Genomic DNA, 25,701 nt, shown 5'->3' with positions numbered 1-25,701 from the left:
GTCTGAGCCTCGGTTACCCCAACTGTTAGGAAAAGGGCTACTCTCAATACATCTGTCCTGTTTCTTCCATCTCCCATATTCCAGCTTTATGCATCCCCTTCATCCCCCCATTTCAATACCGACTGTCTATATATTTGCCTTTCTACTTCTCCAAAAATACTTTATGTGTTGCCTTGAAATTGGATTTGGGTAGTGCCTGCCCCCTAAGTAAACAATACTACAGAAACGATAAACTCTATAATCCAGTGCAGGGTATGTAACACTGATGACGTGATATTCCATAATGCAGAGAACACTCCCTGCGTGGGACCTGAGCTAACCATTCCACCAGGGAAAGGTGGTACTGAGCCACACAGACCCTGCCCCTGGCCAGTCAGACAGCGTCTCTCTCTGCTACATAGTAACTGTCTACCTTGAAGCCAGCCTCTTTTTATTCCCTCTGAGCTTGGTTTAATATCCACTTTCAAGGAGGAGATTCATTTTGGAACTATTTTCAGAGCAAGAAAAAAGACATCCTTAAGGATATATTAGCTACATTACTTAAAACCAATGAAATACGTAAATCTCTCACCCTGCAATAAACGCAACACGTAGGAGGGCAAGCAGTCTCCCAGATGGGCCTCCCTGGATGAAAAATAGCCTGGAAATATACAAACGACCAGGGTATATGACAGAATCTGGAACAATGCAGGCCTGTCTGGGGCCCTATCTACAATGATTTAGCTACGGAAAGTACCAAAGGATTGTTTAATATGTGTTTTCAGAAAACTAACATCCAGCAAGCCCAGATCACAGCTGAGCTGCTGAGCTCCAGACCTCCATGGTCAACTGGTCAACTCCACCCATTCATTCCCAAGACCAGCATGTCTGAATCAGAACTCATCACCTGCCCTCCGGCTCCTGGATTTCTGATCTCAGCTAATGGGGTCGTTACCCACCCAGGTATCCAATCAGAAACCTGATAGTTATCCTAGAATCCACTCTCCCCTCAATCCTCCCCCCATTCTTCCTGAATCCCTAAGTCCTGGAGATTCCATTTTGCCCCTTGCATCCCAACACACACCTCCTGTTTCAATGCATTGCTTCCCCGACGCCTCCAACGGCTGCCTAACTGCTCCCCCTAGAGTGAGTCTTGCCCGCCCCCCAATCTATCCTTCCAAGTTCAGCAACAATAATCTCTATGAAACAATCCTTCAAGGCTCCCCTCTGTCTAGCGGATAAACTGCGGTATACAGCCCCCCCGATCCAGCCTCCCCAACCTCAGGTCTCCCACACCTCGCCTTGAACCCTCTACCTGGTCCAGTGAGCTATGTGGAGTTCCCAGCACACCAGCCTGCCTCCCCATCTCCTTTCCTCTGTTTGCACTGCTACTTCCTGGTTGGAATATCCCTCTGCCTTTCTGCCCTCAGCAAAATATATTCATTGTCCGGACCCACCTCCTCCAAGAAGCCTACCCTCACACCCCACCCCAAAGGGAAAACTGGGCAGCCCTACTCTTGAGCCCCTGGTCAGACCTCTCACACAGTATCTGCGACGTTACTGCACTTATTTAGCTCCTGGAGGGCAAGGATTGTATCTTGTCTTTTCAACCTCGGTTCCAACTGATGCGTAGGAATTTACTAAACATCAGTGAAATGAATGAATGCTTCAGTGGTGGCTTCTAACAGCAGGTTCAAAACTATCTTCTTTACAACTCACATACTTTGCTTCCGGCTGCTTATAACCTGGAACGGCTTCTTACTCCACTTATAAATCCTTTGCAGGGGACCGAAACAATAAATCAGTACAGGAGATACAGCACCTTATATCCCCTGAAAAATCATTTCTTTGTTTTCCATTCCTGAAAAAAGGGTCACACTTCAAGGCACCCCAACAGCAGAGAGTGAGAACTATCAAAATAAGTGATTCCCAATCCCTGGTCCTCCCTTGCTCTTATTTTTTCTTAATTTTTATTTTTTATTGAAGTATAGTTGATATATTTATTTTTTAATTGTTTTTAATTGGCCACACCGCACAGCATGCGAGATCTTAGTTCCCCCACCAGGGACTGAACCCACGTCTCATGCATTGGGAGCGTGGAGTCTTAACCACTGGACCGCCAGGGAAGTCCCCTCCCTTGCTTTTAAATGCCCTCTTGCTGGAAGTGTGTACTATTTGAATGAGGCACAGGGTGGAGACACTACTTAAAGCAGAGGGAACAAGGCATGAACGAAGACTGGCTTATGAAGTCTACACTGCTGCCCTTGCCCATGTAGATGCAAGATAACACTGAGAATAAAACTGACTTCCCCGGCTTTGTGGCTTCTAAGCCCATAAGGGAGACACATGAAAATAAAGGCACCATCCTTGACTCAGCATCCAGCAGCCCCTGTGCCCCAAGGTAGGCCCTCTGGGGAAGCTCTGAGCCCACCCAGAATCCCATCTCAAATGCCAAATATCTGCAATGTGGCTACAACTTCATACACAGCCAATATCCTCTTCTCTGAGTGCCGATTTCATATTGGAAAATGAACAATTTAAATAAATGTTTCATTAACATACTGTTTTCCGGCCTGATGCTAATGTACTTAGAGTAATTTGTTTTCCCAAATTCTCCGCCACAGAATCATTTCATGCAGTCCTCACAGGACAACCTGAAACTCTTCAGGTCCCTAAGAGACAACCTAGAAACCAACCAAACAAATAACAGAAAACCCTTGGACTTAAAAGCCATCGAGACCCACTTGTTCTAGAACACACATCACACATGCTGCAGAACAGGAAGATCCGGACCACCTCAGTGGCGCTGGGTTTGTACTGACGGCAACAAAGCACTGTTCCGAGGGCACTGTTGGTCCCCAAGACACAGAAGTGGGAGACGTGGCTTACTCAGGAAGAATGCAGAGAGTGTGACATCTTGTTCTGAGGCCCTGTAAGGCTTGTTCCCATTTTTCTTTGCTTATCTGATTCTTACTTTGTGCTGATTCCAAACCCCCCAAATCTCAAGGATACTTCTAACATCTTTCACTCACAGGAGAGCTTAAAATCTTCACAGCACAATGCTCAGATACACCCCAATCACGCAAAAGCAGGTCCCCTATAAAGGTTTGTTCCCCCAAACCTTGTGAGACACGGGGGAATGGCTCGATCGTGAGGACATGGGAAGCAGCCTGGACACCACGCTAACGGGGGGCCATCTTTTGGGTGGATCCAGCCACATCAGAATGGTTCTCTGTGGCACCAGTGGGCTGGAGGCATGATTTTGATTTGATTCTGCGAAACTGTGATTTATGAGAAATATATATTTGGTCACTGAGATGACCAAAAAATATTTCTCATATATATATTTGGTCTTGTCCACAGTTCCTGACTCACGGCTCCCAAAAACCTTTGGAGTTTCCTAAGTGTTGAGAGAGACAGAAGTTTCTTTGTTATGTGAATGAGGTGACTTTCAGAAGCACCTAAGGATGGGGGCTGGTTGCCAGGAGAACCAACCACGTGACTAGAGGGTTGGGAATTTCAGTTCCATCCCCCTGATTTCCGGGGAGGGGAGAGGGGCTGGAGGTTGAACCAATCACCAACGACCAATGATCTTTATCAATCACGACTATATAATGAAGCCTCCATAAAAAGCCCAAAGGACAAGTTTTTGTCCCTTTTTGCAGAGCTTCCACATTGGAGAACCAGGACGCTTCTGCATGCCACCGTGCTGCCCCACGGTCCAAGAGGACAGAAGCTCCCTTGTTCGGGACCCTGCCCTGTGTATCTCTTCCATCTAGCTGTTGGTTCGCATCCTTTAATATCCTTTCAGAATAATTCGGTAATCTAGTGAGTAAATGGGTTTTCCTGAGTTCTGTGAGCCATTCTAGCAAATTGATCGAACCCCAGGAGGGGGCCCTGGGAACCTCTGACTTATAACCAGTTGGTCAGAAGTACAGGTAACAACCCAAGCTTGAGACTGGAGCCTGAAGGGGGGAGCGGTCTCATGGGACTGAGCCCTTCACCTGTGGGATCTGATTCTGTCTCCGGGTAGACAGTGTCAGGACTGAGGTGAACTCTTGGACACCCTGCTGGCAACAAAGAATTGTTTGCTGGTGTGGGAAAACCCTGAGCCACACATCTTGGAATTGGGTCCAGGAACCCCATCCAGGTTCTATTACACGGGGAGCAAAATCAAACTCAGTGAAGAGGTGAAGCAGGTAACCAGTGAGCTCTGGCACTCTCTGGGTGCCAGGTGCCAGGTGTGTGGCAGAGAGCAGGAGACCCACCAAAGACTGGAAATCACACTGGTGGGGCGGGGGAGGGGGGTTACCTCCCTGACTGTGCCACATCTGAGCTGCAAGGCGATGGACAAGTGACTTCCATTTCTGAGCTTCACCTCCTTCTTATAAAATAAAGCAACAACAAGAAGAAAACAATAATAGTAACTGGGGGCAGTGGCAGCGGCAGCTACCCTTTCATTGAGCACTTACTATGCAGCAGGTGCTGAACAAACACTTGCTAAGCGCCATCTCACTTAATCCTGAGGACACCTGGGAGGATACTGTTAACTCCAGTTTATGGAGGAGGCTCAGAGCTCAGGAACCAGCCCAAGGTCACCCAGCTGCAGGGGGTGGCGGGGTCTTGGTTCAAAACCGAGTCCATCTGACTGCCATGTTCTTTGGAAGGAATAACAACCTAAATGACTGGCACAGACATTAGGAAATGCTATATAATGTGAAAAGTGCTCTGGACGCCCTGCACGAAAGGCAGTCAGGGTTAACAAGCCCACCCCTCACTGCGGGCCAGCGTCCTGGTCACCCTCGCCGACCACTGGGCAGCCAGCTCCCGGCAGCCTCCTCCCTCCTGTGGGCCAGAGGCCCGATCATCCTGGAGCATCATTCACTGGGCGGTGGGGGAAGGAGGCCGTCCCTCCTGGTACTTACTTTCTCAGGACCGCAATCTCATTCTCTATGCTGCTTTCTTTGCCCTTCAGTGCCTTCTTGGGGATACATTTCACCGCAAAGAGTTTTCCAGTTGCCTTCTCTTCAGCTAAGACCACTTCGGAAAATGCCCCGCTGTGAACAAAGAGGGAGAAAAAGAAGCTGCTTAGATTCAGGAGATCTGGGCATTCCCGACAGCTCCTCTGATCCCACTACCAAAATCTGAGTAACAACAAGAAGAACAATTCCCGGCATCACTGTGACTTTTTAACCAGCCACACTCCCAACCAAACTTCTTTGTGCAGAGGGTAGACAAAGGCAAGTGTGACCTCTTGCAAAGGGACACAGGAATGCCCACGTGGGTGTGGGCACCTGCCATCCTGCACAACAACCAAGCAGCAGTCACTTGGGAGCAACAGAAAAGCTCCAGAAAGGTTCCTGCGGGAAAGATCAGGTCCGTCTGAAGCTGTCAGCACCCACACCCCCAAGCAGACGAGAGGATAACACCGAAATGTCTAGATTCCTCCCAGGCCCTTTCATTCCCAAGAAAATTTCAGAGCACTTGGCAAAGCCGTAATTAATTCTCACAGATAGGTACGGGTGTAATTAACGTGTGTGACGCACGGTACCCACACAGGTTAATTAAATTTCAAGGCCATGCAGGGCTGCAGCGAGCAGCTTGTTTCTTTTTTCAACCAAACAAATAAAAAGAAACATGATGCCCTGAGTGGGGAGAACTTCCTGCCGGAAAACAGAAATCTAACTCTGTGAGGCCACATCACCAAACTGAAAATGTAACCAGAACATTCGGGGCCAGAGATTACATTTCTTCAGAGAGGTGGTCTGCGAGCCCCAGACGCTGCATTGTCCCCCCACCTGACACCTTGTCTGTTTCCAGCAGACAATGCCTGGATGCTGCTCTTGTACTGGGGCACAACTTCTCTAACAACTCAAACAAAAACAGACACCTCCACTGCCCGCTGCAGACCTCTGTAACCTGGGCTTTGTGCACGCAGGCCACGGAAAACCACCGAGTCATTCTCTATCCCTACATTTTCAGGAGTGACTCATTTCCTCTGAGACACACCAAACATGGCTTCTAAACAGTTATGACTAGAGACAAACTCTCCTACACCAAAAGAAACCACTAGAAGGACCAATGTCATCCCAATATTGGTCCCTCAGGGCCTTTGTTCTTCAGCCAACATCAAAGAGATGCCTAAGCAATGGAGGAAGGGATAAAGAAGATGTGGTACATATATACAATAGAATATTACTCAGCCATAAAAAAGAACAAAATATTGTCAATTGCAGAAACATGGGTAGACCTAGAGACTACCATACTGAGTGAAGGAAGTCAGACAGAGAAAGACAAATATCATATGATATCGCTTGCATGTGGCATCTTAAAAAAATGGTACAAATGAACGTATTTACAAAACAGAGAGTCACAGATGTAGAAAACAAACTTATGGTTACCAGGGGGGAAAAGTGGGGGTGGGATAAATTGGGAGCTTGGGATTGACATACACACAGTACTCTATATAAAACAGATAATAAGAACTATGGTTGGAGGCTTCCCTGGTGGCACAGTGGTTAAGAGTCGGCCTGCTAATGCAGGGGACACAGGTTCGAGCCCTGGTCTGGGAAGATCCCACATGCCGCGGAGCGGCTGGGCCCGTGAGCCACAACTACTGAGCCTGCGCATCTGGACCCTGTGCTCCACAACAAGAGAGGCCGCGATAGTGAGAGGCCCATACACCGTGATGAAGAGCGGCCCACCCTTGCCACAACTAGAGAAAGCCCTCACACAGACATGAAGACCCAACACAGCCAAAAATAAGTAAATAAATTTTTTAAAAAAAAAGAACTACGGTTGGCACAGGGAACTCTACTCAATACTCTGTAATGACCTATATGGGAACAGAATCTAAAAAAGAGTGGGGAGATTGGTTCAAGATGGCAGAGTAGAAGGACGTGCTCTCACTCCCTCTTGCAAGAACACCCGAACTAACTGGTGAACAATCATCAACAGGAAGACACTGGAACTCACCAAAAAAAGATACCCCACATCCAAAGACAAAGGAGAAGCCACTATGAGATGCTAGGAGGGGCGCAATCACAATAAAATCAAATCCCATAACTGCTGGGTGGGTGACTCACAGACTGGAGAACACTTGTACCACAGAAGTCCACCCACTGGAGTAAAGGTTCTGAGCCCCATGTCAGGCTTCCCAATTTGGGGGTCCGGCAACAGGAGGAGGAATTCCCAGAGAATCAGACTTTGAAAGTTAGCAGGATTTGACTGCAGGACTTCGACAGGACTGAGGGAAACAGAGACTCCACTCTTGGAGGGCACGCACAAAGTACTGTGTGCGCATCAGGACCCAGGGGAAGGAGCAGTGACGGCATAGGAGACTGAACCAGACCTACCTGCTAGTGTTGGAGGGTCTCCTGAAGAGGTGGGGGGGTGGCTGTGGCTCACCATGAAGACAAGGACACTGGCAGCAGAAGTTCTGGGAAGTACTCCTTGGCGTGAGCCCTCCCAGAGTCTGCCATTAGCCCCACCAAAGAGCCCAGGTAGGCTCCAGGGTTGCGTTGCCTCAGGCCAAACAACCAACAAGGAGGGAACCCAGACCCACCCAACAGCAGTCAAGCGGATTAAAGTTTTACTGAGCTCTGCCCACCAGAGCAACAGTCAGCTCTACCCACCACCAGCCCCTCCCATCAGGAAACTTGCACAAGCCTCTAAGATAGCCTCATCCACCAGAGGGCAGACAGCAAAAGCAAGAAGAACGACAATCCTGCAGCCTGTGGAACAAAAACCACATTCACTGAGACAGACAAGATGAAAAGGCAGAGGGCTATGTACCAGATGAAGTAACAAGATAAAACCCCAGAAAAACAACTAAATGAAGTAGAGATAGAGAACCTTCCAGAAAAAGAATTCAGAATAATGATAGTGAAGATGATCCAGGACCTCAGAAAAACAATGGAGGCAAAGATCGAGAAGATGCAAGAAATGTTTAACAAAGACCTAGAAGAATTAAAGAACAAACAAACAGAGACGAACAACACAATAACTGAAATGAAAAATATACCAGAAGGAATCAATAGTAGAATAACTGAGGCAGAAGAACGGATAAGTGACCTGGAAGACAGAATGGTGGAATTCACTGCCACGGAACAGAATAAAGAATGAAAAGAAATGAAGACAGCCTGAGAGACCTCTGGGACAACATTAAATGCAACAACATCTGCATTATAGGGGTTCCAGAAGGAGAAGAGAGAAAGGACCAGAGAAAATATCTGAAGAGATTATAGTCGAAAACTTCCCTAACATGGGAAAGGAAATAGCCACCCAAGTCCAGGAAGTGCAGAGAGTCCCATACAGGATAAACCCAAGGAGAAACACACTGAGACACATAGTAATCAAATTGGCAAAAATTAAAGACAGAGAAAAATTATTGAAAGCAGCAAGGGAAAAATGACAAATGACATACAAGGGAACTCCCATAAGGTTAACAGCTGATTTCTCAGCAGAAACTCTACAAGCAAGAAGGGAGTGGCATGATATACTTAAAGTGATGAAAGGGAAGAAACTACAACCAAGATTACTCTACTCAGCAAGGATCTCATTCAGATTTGATGGAGAAATTAAAACCTTTACAGACAAGCAAAAGCTAAGAGAATTCAGCACCACCAAACCAGCTCTACAACAAATGCTAAAGGAACTTCTCTAAGTGGGAAACACAAGAGAAGAAAAGGACCTACAAAAACAAACCCAAAACTATTAGGAAAATGGTCATAGGAACATACATATCTATAATTACCTTAAACGTGAATGGATTAAATGCTCCAACTAAAAGACACAGGCTTGCTGAATGGATACAAAAACAAGACCCATATATATGCTGTCTACAAGAGACCCACTTCAGACCGAGGGACACATTCAGGCTGAAAATGAGGGGATGGAAAAAGACAGTCCATGCAAATGGAAATCTAAAGAAAGCTGGAGTAGCAATACTCATATCAGATAAAATAGACTTTAAAATAAAGAACGTTACAAGAGACAAAGAAGGACACTATATAATGATCAAGGGATCAATCCAAGAAGAAGATAAACCAATTATATATATATATGCACCCAACATAGGAGCACCTCAATACATAAGGCAACTGCTATCAGCTATAAAAGAGGAAATCAACAGTAACACACTAATAGTGGGGGACTTCAACATCTCACTTACACCAATGGACAGATCATCTAAACAGAAAAGTAATAAGGAAACACAAGCTTTAAATAACACAGTAGACCAGATAGATTTAATTGATATTTATAGGATGTTCCATCCAAAAACAGCAGATTACAGTTTCTTCTCAAGTGCACACGGAACATTCTGCAGGATAGATCACATCTTGGGTCACAATTCAAGCCTCAGTAAATTTAAGAAAATTGAAATCATATCACGCATCTTTTCTGACCACAATGCTATGAGATTAGAAATGAATTACAGTGAAAAAAAAATGAAAAAAACACAAACACATGGAGGCTAAACAATACATTACTAAATGACCAAGAGATCAGTGAAGAAATCAAAAAATACCTAGAGACAAATGATAATGAAAACACAATGATCCAAAACCTATGGGATGCAGCAAAAGCAGTTCTAAGAGGGAAGTTTATAGCTATACAAACCTACCTCAAGAAACAAGAAAAAATCTCAAATAAACAATCTGACCTTACACCAGAAGGAACCAGAGAAAGAAGAACAAACAAAACCCAAAGTTAGCAGAAGGAAAGAAATCATAAAGATCAGAGCAGAAATAAATGAAATAGAAACAAAGAAAACAATAGCAAAGATCAATAAAACTAAAAGCTGGTTCTTTGAGAAGATAAACAAAACTGATAAACCATTAGCCAGACTCATCAAGAAAAAGGGGGAGAGGACTCAAATCAATAAAATTAGAAATGAAAAAGGAGAAGTTACAACAGACACTGCAGAAATACAAAGCATCCTAAGAGACTACTACAAGCAACTCTATGCCAATAAAATGGACAACCTGGAAGAAATGGAAAAGTTCTTAGAAAGGTATAACCTGCCAAGACTGAACCAGGAAGAAACAGAAAATATGAACAGAACAATCACAAGTAATGAAATTGAAACTGTGATTAAAAATCTTCCAACAAACAAAAGTCCAGGACCAGATGGCTTCACAGGTGAATTCTATCAGACATTTAGAGAAGAGCTAACACCCATCCTTCTCAAACTCTTCCAAAAAATTGCAGAGCAAGGATCACTCCCAAACTCATTCTATGAGGCCACCATCACCCTAATACCAAAACCAGACAAAGATACTACAAAAAAAGAAAATTACAGACCAACATCACTGATGAATATAGATGCAAAAATCCTCAACAAAATACTAGCAAACCAAATCCAACAGCACATTAAAGGGATCATATACCATGATCAAGTGGGATTTATCCCAGGGACGCAAGGATTCTAATATATGCAAATCAATCAATGTGATACACCATATTAACAAGTTGAAGAATAAAAACCATATGATCATCTCAACAGATGCAGAAAAAGATTATGACAAAATTCAACACCCATTTATGATAAAAACTCTACAGAAAGTGGGCATAGAGGGAACCTACCTCAACATAATAAAGGCCGTATACGATAAACCCACAGCAAACATCATTCTCAATGGTGAAAAACTGAAAGTATTTCCTTTAAGATCAGGAACAAGACAAGGATGTCCACTCTCACCAATATTATTCAACATAGTTTTGGAAGTCCTAGCCATGGCAATCAGAGAAGAAAAAGAAATAAAAGGAATACAAATTGGAAAAGAAGAAGTAAAACTGTCACTGTTTGCAGATGACATGATACTATACATAGAGAATCCTAAAGATGCCACCAGAAAACTACTAGAGCTAATCAATGAATCTGGTAAAGTTGCAGGATACAAAATTAATGCACAGAAATCTCTCATTCCTATACACTAATGATGAAAAATCTGAAAGAGAAATTAAGGAAGCCCTCCCATTTACCACTGCAACAAAAAGAATAAAATACCTAGGAATAAACCTACCTAAGGAGACAAAAGACCTGTATGCAGAAAACTCTAAGACACTGATGAAAGAAATTAAAGATGATACCAAGAGATGGAAAGATATACCATGTTCTTAGATTGGAAGAATCAATATTGTGAAAGTGACTATACTACCTAAAGCAATCTACAGATTCAATGCAATCCCTATCAAATTACCAATGGCATTTTTTACAGAACTAGAACAAAAAATCTTAAAATTTGTATGGAGACACAAAAGACCCCAAATAGCCAAAGCAGTCTTTAGGGAAAAAAACAGAGCTGGAGGAAGCAGACTCCCTGACTTCAGACTATACTACAAAGCTACAGTAATCAAGACAATATGGTACTGGCACAAAACCAGAAATATAGATCAATGGAACAGGATAGAAGCCCAGAGATAAACCTACGCACCTATGGTCAATAAATCTATGACAGAGGAGGCAAGGATATACGATGGAGAAAAGACAGTCTCTTCAATAAGCGGTACTGGGAAAACTGGACAGCTACATGTAAAAGAATTAAATTAGAACACTCCATAGCACCATACACAAAAATATACTCAAAATGGATTCGAGACCTAAATGTAAGACCTGACACTATAAAACTCTCAGAGGAAAACACAGGAAGAACACTCTTTGACATAAATCACAGCAAGATCTTTTTTGATCCACGTCCTAGAGTAATGGAAATAAAAACAAACGAAACAAATGGGACCTAATGAAACTGAAAAGCTTTTGCACAGCAAAGGAAGCTACAAACAAGATGAAAAGACCACCCTCAGAATGGGAGATAATATTTTCAAACGAATCAACAGACCAAGGATTAATCTACAAAATATATAAACAGCCCATGCAGCTCAATATTAGAAAAACAAACAACCCAATGCAAAAATGGGCAGAAGACCTAAATAGACATTTTTCCAAAGAAGACATACAGATGGCCAAGAAGCACATGAAAGGCTGCTCAAGATCACTAGTTATTAGAGAAGTGCAAATCAAAACTACAGCGTGGTATCACCTCACACCAGTTAGAATGGGCATCATCAGAAAATCTACAAACAACAAATGCTGGACAGGGTGTGGCGAAAAGGGAACCCTCTTGCACTGTTGGTGGGAATGTAAATTGATACAGCCACTATGGTGAACAGTATGGAGGTTCCTTAAAAAACTAAAAATAGAATTACCATATGACCCAGCAATCCCACTACTGGGCATATACCCTGAGAAAACCATAATTCAAAAAGACACATGTACCCCAATGTTCACTGCAGCACTATTTACAATAGCCAGGTCATGGAAGCAACCTAAATGCCCCTTGACAGATGCATGGATAAAGAAGATGTGGTACGTATATACAATGGAATATTACTCAGCCATAAAAAGGAACGAAATTGGGTCATTTGTAGAGATGTAGATGGATCTAGAGACTGTCATACAGAGTGAAGTTAGTCAGAAAGAGAAAAACAAATATCGAATATTAATGCACATATGTGGAACCTAGAAAAATGGTACAGGTGAACCAGTTTGCAGGACAGAAATTGAGACCCAGATGTAGAGAACAAATGTATGGACACCAAGTGGGGGAAAGCGGCGGGGTGGTGGTGGTGGTGGTGTGATGAATTGGGAGATTGGGATTGACATGTATACAGCGATGGGTATAAAATGGATGACTAATAAGAACCTGCTGTATAAAAAAATAAATTAAATAAAATTCAAACAAATAAATAAAATAAAAAAGAGTGGATATATGTATAACTGATTCACTTTGCTGTACAGCAGAAACACAACATTGTAAATCAACTAGACTCCAATAAAAATTAATTTTAAAAAAAAGAGAGATGCCTATGCAAGAACGGACTTTTCTCTCCCCCTCTTGTGCCATCTGACAGGGACAGGCATCTGTCCTGGACCAAAGGAAGACGAATATATATATTTGAAATCCTTTCCAGTGAAAGGAATTCACTCCACTTAGTGCAATTAACTGTGAGTCTTCGGGGCAAGTGTTCCTCCTGAACCCTAACTCTGGAGAGATGAGTCTGTCTATCTTCAAGGTCTGTATCTAATTATAGATACTGGAGGGGCAGAAGGTAGGCATTCAACGAAAGAACCAAGTGGAACATGTCAGAACAAAGATCCTCTGCTCACAAGCATTGGCCAAGTTGGAGTCTCCCACCACATGCCTCATATTTGACTCAGCCAGAACAGCAATTATGAACTAGAAATACATAAAACCCAGGACATATTTATCACAGAGTGATATACGGCATCAGACATTCCCAGTGGCATTTGGTCACTGCCAATGGCTTTCGCCCAAAAAAGCCAATTCATAACAACTTGAGGGAATCCCCAGCCAGGAGCTTCCCCTCTCCCTCACGTCTGTCTCGGGGATGGACTGAGGCGGATTCTTCTCCCAGTGAGGGTTCTTAGATGGAAGAAACATGGACGGCTATGGACCTGCTCCCTTTCGCTGTCCTCCAGGAAGTGGAACAAGATCCACGTTAGAGACAAGAAAAAATCAGTGAGGAAAGACCAGGATTCTAGCACCACGGGTGATTTTTTTTTTTTTTTTTTTTTTACTGAAGTATAGTTAATTTACAAGGTTGTGTTAGTTTCAGGTGTACAGCAAAGGGATTCAATTATACGTATATATATTCTTCTTCAAATTCTTTTCCATTATAGGTTATTACAAGGTACTGAGTATAGTTCCCTGTGCTATACAGTAGGTCCTCATTGTTTATCTATTTTATACATAGTAGTGTAGATCTGTTAATCCCAAACTCCTAATTTATCCCTCTTCCCTCCTCCCCCTTGGCAACCACAAGTCTGTTCTCTATATCTATGAGTCTGTTTCTGTTTCATAGATAAGTTCATTTGTATCATATTTTAGATTCCACATATAAGTGATATCATATGGTATTTGTTTTTCTCTGGCTGGCTTACTTCACTTAGTATGATAATCTCTAGGTCCATCTGTGTTGCTGCAAATGGCAGTGTTTCATTCTTTTTTATGGCTGAGTAATATTCCACTGTATATATGTACCATATCTTCTTTATCCATTCATCTGTCCATGGACCTTTAGGTTGCTTCCATGTCTTGGCTATTGTAAATAGTGCTGCTACGAACATTAGGGTAGCACCAAAGGTGATTTTATGCCATGGATTCCATGCATTCATTTCCAGTTGCCCCATTTGTCTCTTGGGTCCCTGATGCTGATGACACTCCAGCAGTTTCTCTCCTGAGTCTGTCAGATTTACTGTGCCCATTTTCCAAAAGGTGGAGAAGCCCCTTAGCAGCCAGAAGTTGAGCTGAGAACTGCAGGCAGACCTCTCCCCCTTGGCTGTCCCCTTGCCCTCTCTGTGTCCCCCTGAGCTCCTTCCTGTTCAGAGTCTGTAAAAATAGTAACAGACTTTGGCCAATGCAGAGGAGGTATTCTGCTGAGCTGTCGGGCACACATGAGAGAAGTGCTTCCTTGCTCTGCAGATCAATCCCTCCCAGAGACAGAGTGAGAAGTGCAGTTTCTCCTGAATCAACCCCTTGGCCCATGACAATGGGGAGGGGGCTGGAGGTCTCCATCAGAGCCAGTGCTGGTGGGCGGCTGAGGGCAGCTGAGGCCAAGGTGACACATGGTGTTCTTGGATCGAAGGCTTCTCTGTCTTTGTCCCTGATGTTGAGAGGGAGGGATGAACTGTCTGTGACCCCACAGCGAGGGCAGGACAAGGGGACATAGACACGCAAAGGGCCTCGTGAGCTAAGCAGCTGGGACTTGACAACGAACGAGGCCCCTTGTGACTCCACGGTTACTAAGTAGAGTCACAAAGCCAAGGATATATTCCCGTCCTACCAGAATGAAACTCAGCCTACAGTTCCGCTTTTGTGTATACACCCCAAAGAATCAAAAGCTGGGACTCAAACAGTATTTGGACACCCATGTTCATAGCAGCATTATTCACAATAGCCAAAAGGTAGAAACAGCCCAATTATCCATTGATGGATAAAAGGATAAACAAATTGTGGTATAAACATACAATGAAATATTATTCAGCCATAAAAAGGAATGGAATTCTGACACAGGCTACGACATGGATGAACCCTGAAGACATTATGCTCGGGGAAACAGGCCAGAATCAAGAGGACAAATCCTGTACGATTCCACTTATACAAAGTACCTAAAATAGTCAAATTCATTGAGACAGAGAGTAGTATGGTGGGTGTCAGGGGATGGGAGAGGAGGGAATGGGGAGTTATGGGGACAGAGTTTCCATTTGGGAAGATGAAAAAGTTCTTCAGAAGATGAATAATGGCCATGGTTACACAACAGTGTGAATGTCCTTAATGCCCCTGAATTGCATGCTTAAAAATGGTTACATTGGAAACATACGATAAGCTTTTTCACTCATTACCTCCCTAAAGGAGAGAGAAGTTATATGAGTAACTGGAGGTGCCGGACGCTGTGCACCACTTGACCTTTACAAAGTGCTTTGGCCCCTATCAACAAATCCAATTCGTACAGCAGCCCAAGAAGTTACTGTCCCCTCTGTTTTACAGATGAAGATACTGAGGCTCAGGTAGTAAGGGTCAGAAAAGAAAACGTATGCTTCCTAACCCTTCCCAGGTCCTTTTCAAGACACTCTGCTGGGCTGCTAGCAGGCGGTCTTCCCCACAAGCGTGGCACGTGACAGCAAGGGAGGGTCAGACGCTGCCTTTGGGTGAGCTGTCCTCCCGCTCTGCCCCGAGAGTGCAAATCCACCTCGCTTCCTCTTTGAGCCAATGTGTGCATTTACTCCGGCTTTAAGCTTTCCAAAGACAGAGGTCTCTAGTCTTCTTAGGGGCATATAAGATTAGCATAAATTGTTATTGTTCCCGCAATAAACAGAAATCACTGGAAGATACTTTCCCTGTTCTAAGAAAGCTAAATAAACATCAGAAGCAGAAACTCAAGAATGGAGAGCTAGGGCACTTTCAATGTAATTACACAACAAAGTGATGTGTGTGTCTGCCTGTGTGAGGTGGGAATGGGGTAGCGGGGAGGGAGAGAGGGGGGGCTGGTCGTAGGAGGGAAGACAGCAAGAAAAATTATCTGGGAGCCAGAAAGCCTCCAGACAACCCAAGGAAATAAACCCCTAAGAACACAAGCAAGGACAGAGAGTTACCACGTTATAAAAATACAAGGAGGTCAAAGCACGTTGCACTCCCTGAGCTGAAAAATACAAGCTTTGGGCATTTAAACCTGAGTGGTAGAGCCTTCCAGCCAGACTGAGCCACACTTGCATCTTTTTTTTTTGCGGTACGCGGGCCTCTCACTGTTGTGGCCTCTCCTGTTGCGGAGCACAGGCTCCAGACGCGCAGGCTCAGCGGCCATGGCTCACGGGCCCAGCCGCTCCGCGCATGTAGGATCTTCCCAGACCGGGGCACGAACCCGTGTCCCCTGCATCGGCAGGCGGACTCTCAACCACTGCGCCACCAGGGAAGCCCCACACTTGCATCTTGAAACGCAGTCTGTGCAGTGGCCGCTCCTGCCTGGCATCCCCCACATCCCCCCCTCCACAATCTGACTTCTCCCCGTGTCATCCCTTGACTGGAACCAGGAGGGCTGGGCCCCTGGGACCCTGGGAAGGGGAGGGGGTTCTCCCAAATGCTAAATGCAGTGCCTTCTTCTTGCTGCTCATCCTGTTGGTCTCTTGTGTGACCTCTGATGGCCTCGGCCTCCTTCCTAAAACTCCCTTCTTCTTGGTTCTACGGCAGCTCTCTCCTTCCACCTTTACATCCAGCTTCCCTCCATCGCCGCCTCTTCCTCTTCTTCCAATCAAACATCAGCGAGCTCCGAGGCTGCATCCTCAGCCCTGCATTCATCCTATTCTACACCCACCCCCGGGAAATCTGGTGTTTGCTGTTTCCACACCACCTATCTCCTCATGGCCCCCTAACCTTGGTCTAAATTGGAACATCTCTCATCTCATCTCCTGTGCAAATCTCATCTTTCCAGCTGCCTACTTGGGTTCTCCAGCTGAAACCCCCGAGCAGCCTCTCGAGAGCACCATAACCAAAGCAAAACACAGTATCTTCATCCCCAAACTTCTCTCTCCTACATAGTCTCTTCTCTATAGATTCAGGAACCCAGCCTAGAACTCTATGTCATCCCTCTCTCATTTCCATCACCAAGTATATCCAGCTTTCCGCTAAAATGATTCTCAGATGCCTGTCTGTTGGTCCATCCCTACACCACTGCTCTGGTTCGCATTCCTTTATTCACTCAGGACTGCTCCCAGCACTCTCTCCTGGCCCCTCTGCCCTCAGCAAGCCTACCTTCCACCGTTATCTCTTACCTGCTCCTGGAATTACTTTTCCAAAGCAAAAACCTGACTATGTGGCTACCCTACTTAAAACACTGAGGTTTTATGTCTACACAGGATAAAGTTTAAACTCCTTTGCAAGTTTCCACGGCATTCAAAGCTCTCCCCAAGCTGACCCCAACCTGAAGGCTCATCTACCACCAAGCTATCCTCCCCAACACAAACTCGCCCCACCATGCACACACACATCACCTCCACCCAACGGCAAAGGTCAGCTGGCATTTCCCAAATACACCCATGCCCTTTCACACCACTGGCCTGGGTTCGATTCCTCCCCCACCTCCCCCTTTCCTTGAATGCCGTTCCTTTTTCTTTCTGCTTGGCACAATTCCATTATAAATAGAAGTATATTCCATTATAAATGTTGAAGGGCCTAGCTGATATATTATATATCCTAACCTTTGAAGGCTTTCTCAATTGTCTTCCACCAGACAGAATGAGGGTCACACACTTGGCTTATACCGTCATTGCCCTACTTACACATGCCGGGGTGGTCTTTCGTGTGCTTGCCTGATGCGAGCAGAAGTCCTAAGTCATTCTCTTCTGTGTCTCTATTCCTAACAATATTGGCACCAACTGACGTCCAGGGCAGTTTGATCACCATTATCTGGGGCTCTCCTTGAATTCCTCCCTGTGCTATAGATCCACAAAGTAAATGACGTGCGCCAATGACCTTGCCCTCAGTGTAGAGGAAAAAATACTGTCCCTTTCCTCCTTCACAATGCATTCCTCTAAACTTCTATGCAAGCCTATGCAGAGAGATCCTCAAAGGTTTCTCCTGAAGCGTAAAAATTCTTAGAGTCTCTCCAGATATACTTTAAACTGTACACTATGTACCTTAATGCTTAAGTCATATTTTACAGTTCGATAATCCTGACGTCACTATTTGTGAATTTATGGTATGATACTTCTCCCCCTTATCCTGGTTATAGAAGTAAAATTTGGTAGGAACAATAAGCAGATTTTTAGATAAAGGACTCTAGGAAATGCATAATCGTGGGAGAAGTAAAAATTCCAGTGACTCGAAAATTGTATTGTTTCACGTTGTGACAAGATATTTCTTTGCTATTTAAAGAAAGCTATTCTATTTTTAAAAAAACACCAAGTTTCCATCTAAATTAAACCTCGGATGAATTCCTAAAAAGGTCAAAGAAAAAATTCTTGAAATGCTAAATATTTTCATCGCCTGAAGATAAGCTGTACAAATTACAAAAGCTGAATCCTTCCCCCTTTTCGTCCACATTTCAGAGCAAATCACGTCATCATCTGGAGGCACCTTGCTTTGACTGTAAGCCAGGAACCCAGGAGAAAAGAAACAATCCTTTGAGAGTAGAATTTCCAAGACTCGAGGAAAACGTCACATTTTCTATATTCACTAAAGGATTCTAAGCAACTACTTTTGCTTCTCACTTCATAAATGATGGCTCTGAAAAAAGGCTGCTTCGTTTTTTGCTTTATCTAGTCAGTTGTAAGAATGGAACCCTGGCGTAGTAATGAACTATCCATGCTATAGACTATCCGTGCTATGAAGCCCAGCTGAGGACCGGCACCCAACCCTCCACGAATGAAATGATCCTTACTCTCAACTTACCAGTGGAAGGGCAAGCAAAGAAGTGGGTAGGGCTCTGGAAATTCCTTATATTTCTGAGCTCCCTGGAAAAGCAGCACAAAATCCATGTGTGCTGAGGATGCCTTGGCTTAAAAACAGACATTTAAGGGTTTTGTGAACCACAACTAGAAATTTACCTTCCAGTTGTTAAAGAAAATTCCTAGAGCACTTTACCTCCAGATCCACTGCTATATATTGTGGGCAGAACTCAGAGCTAAGCCACTCCCACAGATAACGCTAGATAACACAACTACTCACTACCACTTATGATCATAAAAAGTAAAAACAAGAATCTACAAGGAGGAGGGATAAATTAGGAGTAAAGGATAACAGATATACACCACTATATATGAAGTAGATAAACAAGGATTTACTGTAGAGCACAGGGAACTGTAGTCAATACCTTGTAATAATCTATAATGGAAAACCTCTAATGAAGTAATACGTACATATGTACAACTAAATCACTTTGCTGTACACCTGAAACTAACACAATATTGTAAATCAACTATACTTCAATTTTTTTTTTTTTAAATAAAGGATCTCTGGATTCTGCTTTCCCTATTTCTATGATCTACAACCCGAAGTTGCTAAGAACAAACATCAGTTAGTATCGAAGAAGAGTAGCTGATGTGCCGGCTCCCCTAAGTGCACGTAATTTTCAAATAAACTCTTCTGTCAAACGAGAGCAATTTAATCACAAAATCTACAAACACTGAGTCTCTGACCACCTGCTGTGACTTGCACATTTTTGGTGCTCCCCAAATGTCCGTCCAATTGAACCGGCAAAACCTCCAAAAGATGACTCTGATTTTCAGGCAGAATCAGGAATTCCAGAGCTGTCTTTCTGACTCACGACAGTACACTAAAGCGGTCGCTTGATAAAATTATATCCATCCCAAATTAGACCAAGACGTAATCAGATGGTGCTGAAATGATCTGCCCTATTACCTTAGAGTCAGCTATTGCTGTGTCACTGCCTTTCCATGCTTTTGAATCGTTCTACTTACAAATCAGATTGGCTGTGTTATTATCTTTGTTAATAGCATCGCCTCTAACCCATTGCCACTACTGCGACGTGCAACTGGACAGACAGACGTTATGCCAGGCTTTGGACCAAAAATTAAAATGTTCTTTTCCACTAAGCCTACTATTTTCCCCAGTGTCAGGCCAGGACAATATTAAGGGCTGATGGGGAAAAAAAATGAAAAAAACCTAAACAGCAGAAAATGAAGTTGGTAATATTTGGCTTCAAACGATAAAGAAACTGACAGGTGCCTTTGAGACCTATTGTTCCAGAGCAGAATCAATTCTTAAAATAGGAAAACCTGTCTGCTCACCCCAAGAGGAGTCGTACTGACCCCAGAGAATCCAAATAGATAATAACAGTAGTGGAGTCAGATGGTCTCAATGTCTAAACTCTCCAGCCAGAAATTCAGCAATTTTAGAAGTGGCATTAACTCTTTCTGGTAGAATCTTCACTTAAATATCTCCATTAATTCATATACCACTCAAGACATTTTGTACTAATTCAGCCCACTGGCCTGAAGAAAGCCATGCCCCATGTGAATAAAGCTCTGACTAGCAAGCAAAGCAAAAAGTCTCACTTCCTCCATTTTTTTTTTTTTTTTTTTTTTTTTTTTTTTTTTTTTGCGGTACGCGGGCCTCTCACTGTCGTGGCCTCTCCTGTTGCGGAGCACAGGCTCCGGACGCGCAGGCTCAGCGGCCATGGCTCACCGGCCCAGCCGCTCCGCGGCATGTGGGATCTTCCCGGACCGGGGCACGAACCCGTGTCCCCTGCATCGGCAGGCGGACTCTCAACCACTGTGCCTCCAGAGAAGCCCAAAAAAGTCTCACTTCAAGAACAAATATGTTTGCATGAAAATTGGCATCCCACTTAGATATAACGTCTATTACGTCAAGTGTGTCTTCCCAAACCCTCCACTTGACAATTACACAGTAAGTCATGTTAGTTCATGTAGACGCTTGAGCTAGAAATAATGCAAACTTTCTTTTAAAAAATGATGTATAACCCCAAGCCCTTATTATACTTTTTTTTATTTTCCGGTACGCGGGCCTCTCACTGCTGTGGCCTCTCCCGTTGCGGAGCACAGGCTCCGGACGCACAGGCTCAGCGGCCATGGCTCACGGGCCCAGCCGCTCCGCGGCAGGTGGGATCTTCCCGGACCAGGGCACGAAGCCGTGTCCCCTGCATCGGCAGGCGGACTCTCAACCACTGCGCCACCAGTGAAGCCCCCCAAGCCCTTATTAATTGCAACCCGTGTCTCACCAACCAGTTCAAATCAGAGACATCTTCTTAACTTTAGTAAATCATGCATAGGAATAGGGGGATTCCTGCTAAAAGCAGCTATTCTTTTTCACCCAGAAATCCCCTCTTCAACTGGCAAATTCCACAATGATTAGCCACCAGATTCTATAACAGCTTCAAGAACCATGATGAAATGTTCTTTAGCATTCACCCGATTAGCCTGATTATTGCCCGGATCAATTCTCACTCCAAGTATTACATCCCTGCCTCTAAAACCACTGGAGCAAGTGATGACAATGCTTGTCCCAGGGGAAGCTGCAAAACACCAGCATGGTCTTGCGGGTGACATGTTGGGTTTCTTACGGTTTTTCTGTGGCGGTAAATCTTTCCCGCTAATTGCGTCACTGATCCAAATGAGGAAGAGAAATAAATTCCAATTGAATGCCTCCTGTCATATTTTAAAGAACACGCTTCATTTAATAGCACAACTTTTCCCCTTCACTTCTTTGCTGCGGTCCCGTGTTTTCTCTCTGCTCTTCCCCAGTCACTTGTGAAAGGTCGATCTGGAACCCTAGTGAGTCGGGCACTTTTTCTCAGCACATCATTCACAGGGAGTATTCATGGAAGCCTGGTTTTTGAAGGTGGTGGCATTACTTCCGGAATTATAGAGTGTCCTTGTAGCCTCAGCTAAAAGGCTAGCAACACTAAAAGGCACAGAAGGTGTCCTTGTGGGGCATGTATGCATCTGTTGCAAGAATCCACTTTACTTGGACGATAGGCGTGATGACTTGGATGAAACTGGAACTCCCAGTATATTTTCCAGATTCCTTTGTCAACCATGCAGACCTCCTAGACCTGCAGCCTTCACAGATCTCCTGTTTGACCAAGATTCTCCCTACAGGGGTGGCTCTTCAGAATGACCCTGCCCTTTCTCACTCCCACCCATCATGGCAGGGAAACCAGAACTAGCGGACTTGTGTCCCCTGATCCTGTGACTGCTACGAAGATCCAGCATCCTCCTGACGCCAAATACACAGGCTTTGGAGAGGCTGGGGGACATCATCGTCAAGTGGTGGGCAAAACCATAATCCCAAAGCCGGTATGGACATTTATGGTTAATCCCAGCTGGCCATCCCTCACATGGCCATTTCTACTCACTGGGAGCCCCTGCTGGGCTCATAGTTTTAAACCCTCTTTTAAACTTCTTTTAATTCTTGTTCAGGGCAGACGTAGCACTTGAAGGGAAATGCCTTTGAGCTCCATGCCAACCAAACTCACACATCAAGGTACTCATTCTTTCAAGCTCCCCCATTAAATAATAGAGTCCTTACTGGTATAATAATTACTACGTGAAAGGGATATTTGGCTGTATCTACAGAAAGAAAATAGGAGGCTTATTATAATCTGGTTTAAAAAAAATCAATAAAAGTTTGAAGTAGCGAAACACTGGAAATATCCTAAATATCGTCACACCTCAGAGATATTGCGGGTTTGGTTTGAGAACACCAAAATGAAGCGAAAATAGCAATAAAGCAAGTCATACGAATTCTTTGGTTTCCCAGCGCATGTAAAAGTTATGTTTACTCAGTACTGTAGTCTATTAAGTGTGCAATAGCATTATGTCTAAAAAAACAAGGCACATACCTTAATTTTAAAATATTCATTGCTAAAAAATGCTAACCATCATCTGAGCCTTCAGTGAGCTGTCATCTTTTGCCAACAGTGACATCAAAGATCACTGATCACCATCACAAACACGTTAATAGTGAAAAACGTTTGAAATATCGTGAGCATTGCCAAAATGTGACACAGAGACACAAAGTAAGAAAATGCTGTTAGAAAAATGGCGCCAACAGACTTGCTCAACCCAGCGTTGCAACAAACCTTCCACTTAGTAGAAAATGCAGTGAAGCACAATAAAGTGAAGGGAAACAGAATGAATTCTGCTTGTGTCCACCAACCGGGAACTGATGAAGTAAACTGCAACCTAAAAATAGAATGGAGTACTATGCAGTCATTTAAAATAATTAAGTAGACTTACGTGTGCTAATATGGAAGTATCCCCAAGATACATTGTTAAGTGAAAAAATAAAGGTGCAAATTGTCTACTGTGTTCCTGTTTGCATAACACGTAGGCGCACGTGCACGCACACGCAATCTCTGAGAAGACAGACAAGAAGCAAGTAAAATTATTGCCTCCAGGGAGAGGCCCAAGAATGAGGCTGGTTGGGAGTCTTCTTCCTTTTTACCCATTTTACTATATACCCAGTGCATGTACATGCACTGTTTTTCCATTAAAAGTTATTTAATGAAGCAGAGAAATTTTTGGAAAAGGACAGAGAATAACCAATAATCATCTATGCAAAATGACTATCCAGCTAATTGAAGGCTTGTCCTAGCTATATACCCTATTGACAAAACGTCAGCTACAATCCCATTACAGAGCCAAGTTCATGCCTGTGCTGGATGGATAACCGTCCATCCAAATAGGGCTGGTGTGAGCTGGTGACTCAGCCTCTCTACCTGGCTCACCATTAGCCTGGACACCTTCACCAATGCAGAAATTCAATAGCTTTTTGAAGAAAACCTCTTCTTCATAGAGATCATTCATACATAACACTAGGGAACTCATTCTGGGGGAAGGTGGAATTGAAGTATGAGTGTGTTTCAACAGACACAAACGTCAGGGAAATGGAGGGAGGTCAAGAAAGGCAAGCAGACAAAAGCAGAACAACGCGGCAGCTGATACACATGAGGGGAGTGCGGGAAGAGGGTAATTTATGGGGCACAGCGCAATGGGAAGAACACATGTGTGTGAGGGCGCGTATAGAGCTACAAAACACATCATTTCTATTCACAACACTGCAGCCTCCTTCGATGGACAGAATAGTGTCCCCTAAAGATGTCCACGTCCTAACCCCTGGAACCTGTGAATATTAGCTTCATAGCAAAAGGGGCTTTGCATCTGTGATGAGGTGAAGGGACGTAAAACAGGGAGAGTACCGTGGATTACCCGGGTGACCCAGTGTAATCACAAGGGTCTTTATAAGAGGGAGGCAGGAGGGTCAGAATCAGAGAAGGACATGGGACTCCAGAAGCAGCGGTCAGTGATGCCAAAAGGGTCATGAGGCAGCGTCTAGAAGGTTGCAAGGGAAAGAACAGGTTTTCCCTGAGACGCTCCAGAAGGAACACAGCCGTGCAACATCTTGATTTTAGCCCTGTAAGACCCACTTCAGAGCTTTTCACCAGAACTATAAGATAATAAATTTGTTTTGCTTTACGCCACTAAGTTTCTGGTACTCTATTACAGCAGCAATGGGAAACTAATACAAATCTACGTTATTAGTATTTATCCCCAGTTTACAGATGAGGAAACTGAACTCAACAAGGTTCAACAACTTGCCCAACTCTCAAAGCCAGGGACTGAAGGAGCCAGGATTCAAACCCAGATGTGAGGGGTGAATGGAATGCAGCCACTGGACAGGTAACTTAAAATCACACCGTGGACATCATAAAAGGCGATGGAAGACTGTCACTTCATGCAGTGGGCAGTCAGAAGGCATGAACAAACAGGGGAAATGAACATAGCTGATTAATATTCTCAATCCAATCCAATGTGTCACAGGTAATTCTTTGTGTCTTTTTACATCATTTTGAACAGAAACAGATACGTGTCCTCCCGGTCACAGTGATATGATAGAACTTTGCCCTGCAGGAAATCCATTTACGGCAAACATTTCTCTATTTATAGCTGTGAATGATATAAAAACAATTTCTACATTTTCACCAAGAAAACTCCCTTCTCTTTCTTTTAGCTTTAGTGATTGTTCCTAACTGGCTGCATCTCCCTACCTTAAGCAGATGAAATGGTCTACACATCTTCCCATCATTGAGCTGCACACGTTGGACAGATAAATACTCAAGGCTGGAGACAGAACCTGGCCAAGATGCAGGTTATTCTGTGCTTCACTGTAGGTGCAAGGTTTCAGCCTAGAGAACAATTCCCTTCCCCGGAAAGATGGGTTATTGTGAAAAGAATGAAGCTTCCCTAACCTAGATAATCACCGCCACCATCATCATCTACATTGCTTAGGAAAGCCTTATTAAAAGCTTACTTTAAAAACTATCTGACAACAGTTTTCTAATCCTACCAATAACCCTGCATGACAACATCATGCCCACCTGACAACTGGCAAAATGGAAGTTCCAAGAGGTTCAAATTTTGCCCATGAGTTAATCAACAGACATGCGAGAACTCTGGTTTGATGCCACTGTCATGTTTTTTCATTTTCAAAACTATATCACCTCCTTGGGCGGAGTTAATTTCATAGTTCGGAAAGAGTAAGAAGAGTGGGTGGGTTGCAGAGGTCCTTCTTATTGTATTTCCCCCCACGAAATTGTCCAAATTCTCACCCATACTGTGTCAATGACGATCTGGGTTCTGATGGGTAAATTCATTGAAACTTT

At 44.0% G+C, this 25,701-nt stretch overlaps 1 protein-coding gene across 5 annotated transcripts in view; it reads right to left on the bottom strand.

The window, feature by feature from the left end:
• The window catches only part of CAMK1D (calcium/calmodulin dependent protein kinase ID), a 417,102-nt gene that overhangs the window by 244,875 nt on the left and 146,526 nt on the right, over positions 1–25,701 (bottom strand). For all 5 annotated transcript variants that reach the window (XM_067701413.1, XM_067701414.1, XM_067701417.1 and 2 more), the window contains exon 2: positions 4,905–5,036. In XM_067701413.1, the coding sequence (XP_067557514.1) occupies positions 4,905–5,036 (132 nt within the window). The remainder of the gene's footprint in view (positions 1–4,904; positions 5,037–25,701) is intronic.

This window comes from Pseudorca crassidens, chromosome 1 (assembly GCF_039906515.1).
Source record: "Pseudorca crassidens isolate mPseCra1 chromosome 1, mPseCra1.hap1, whole genome shotgun sequence".
In the NCBI taxonomy this organism is placed as follows: Eukaryota; Metazoa; Chordata; class Mammalia; order Artiodactyla; family Delphinidae; genus Pseudorca; species Pseudorca crassidens.
This window is presented reverse-complemented; position numbering and strand designations above follow the sequence as displayed.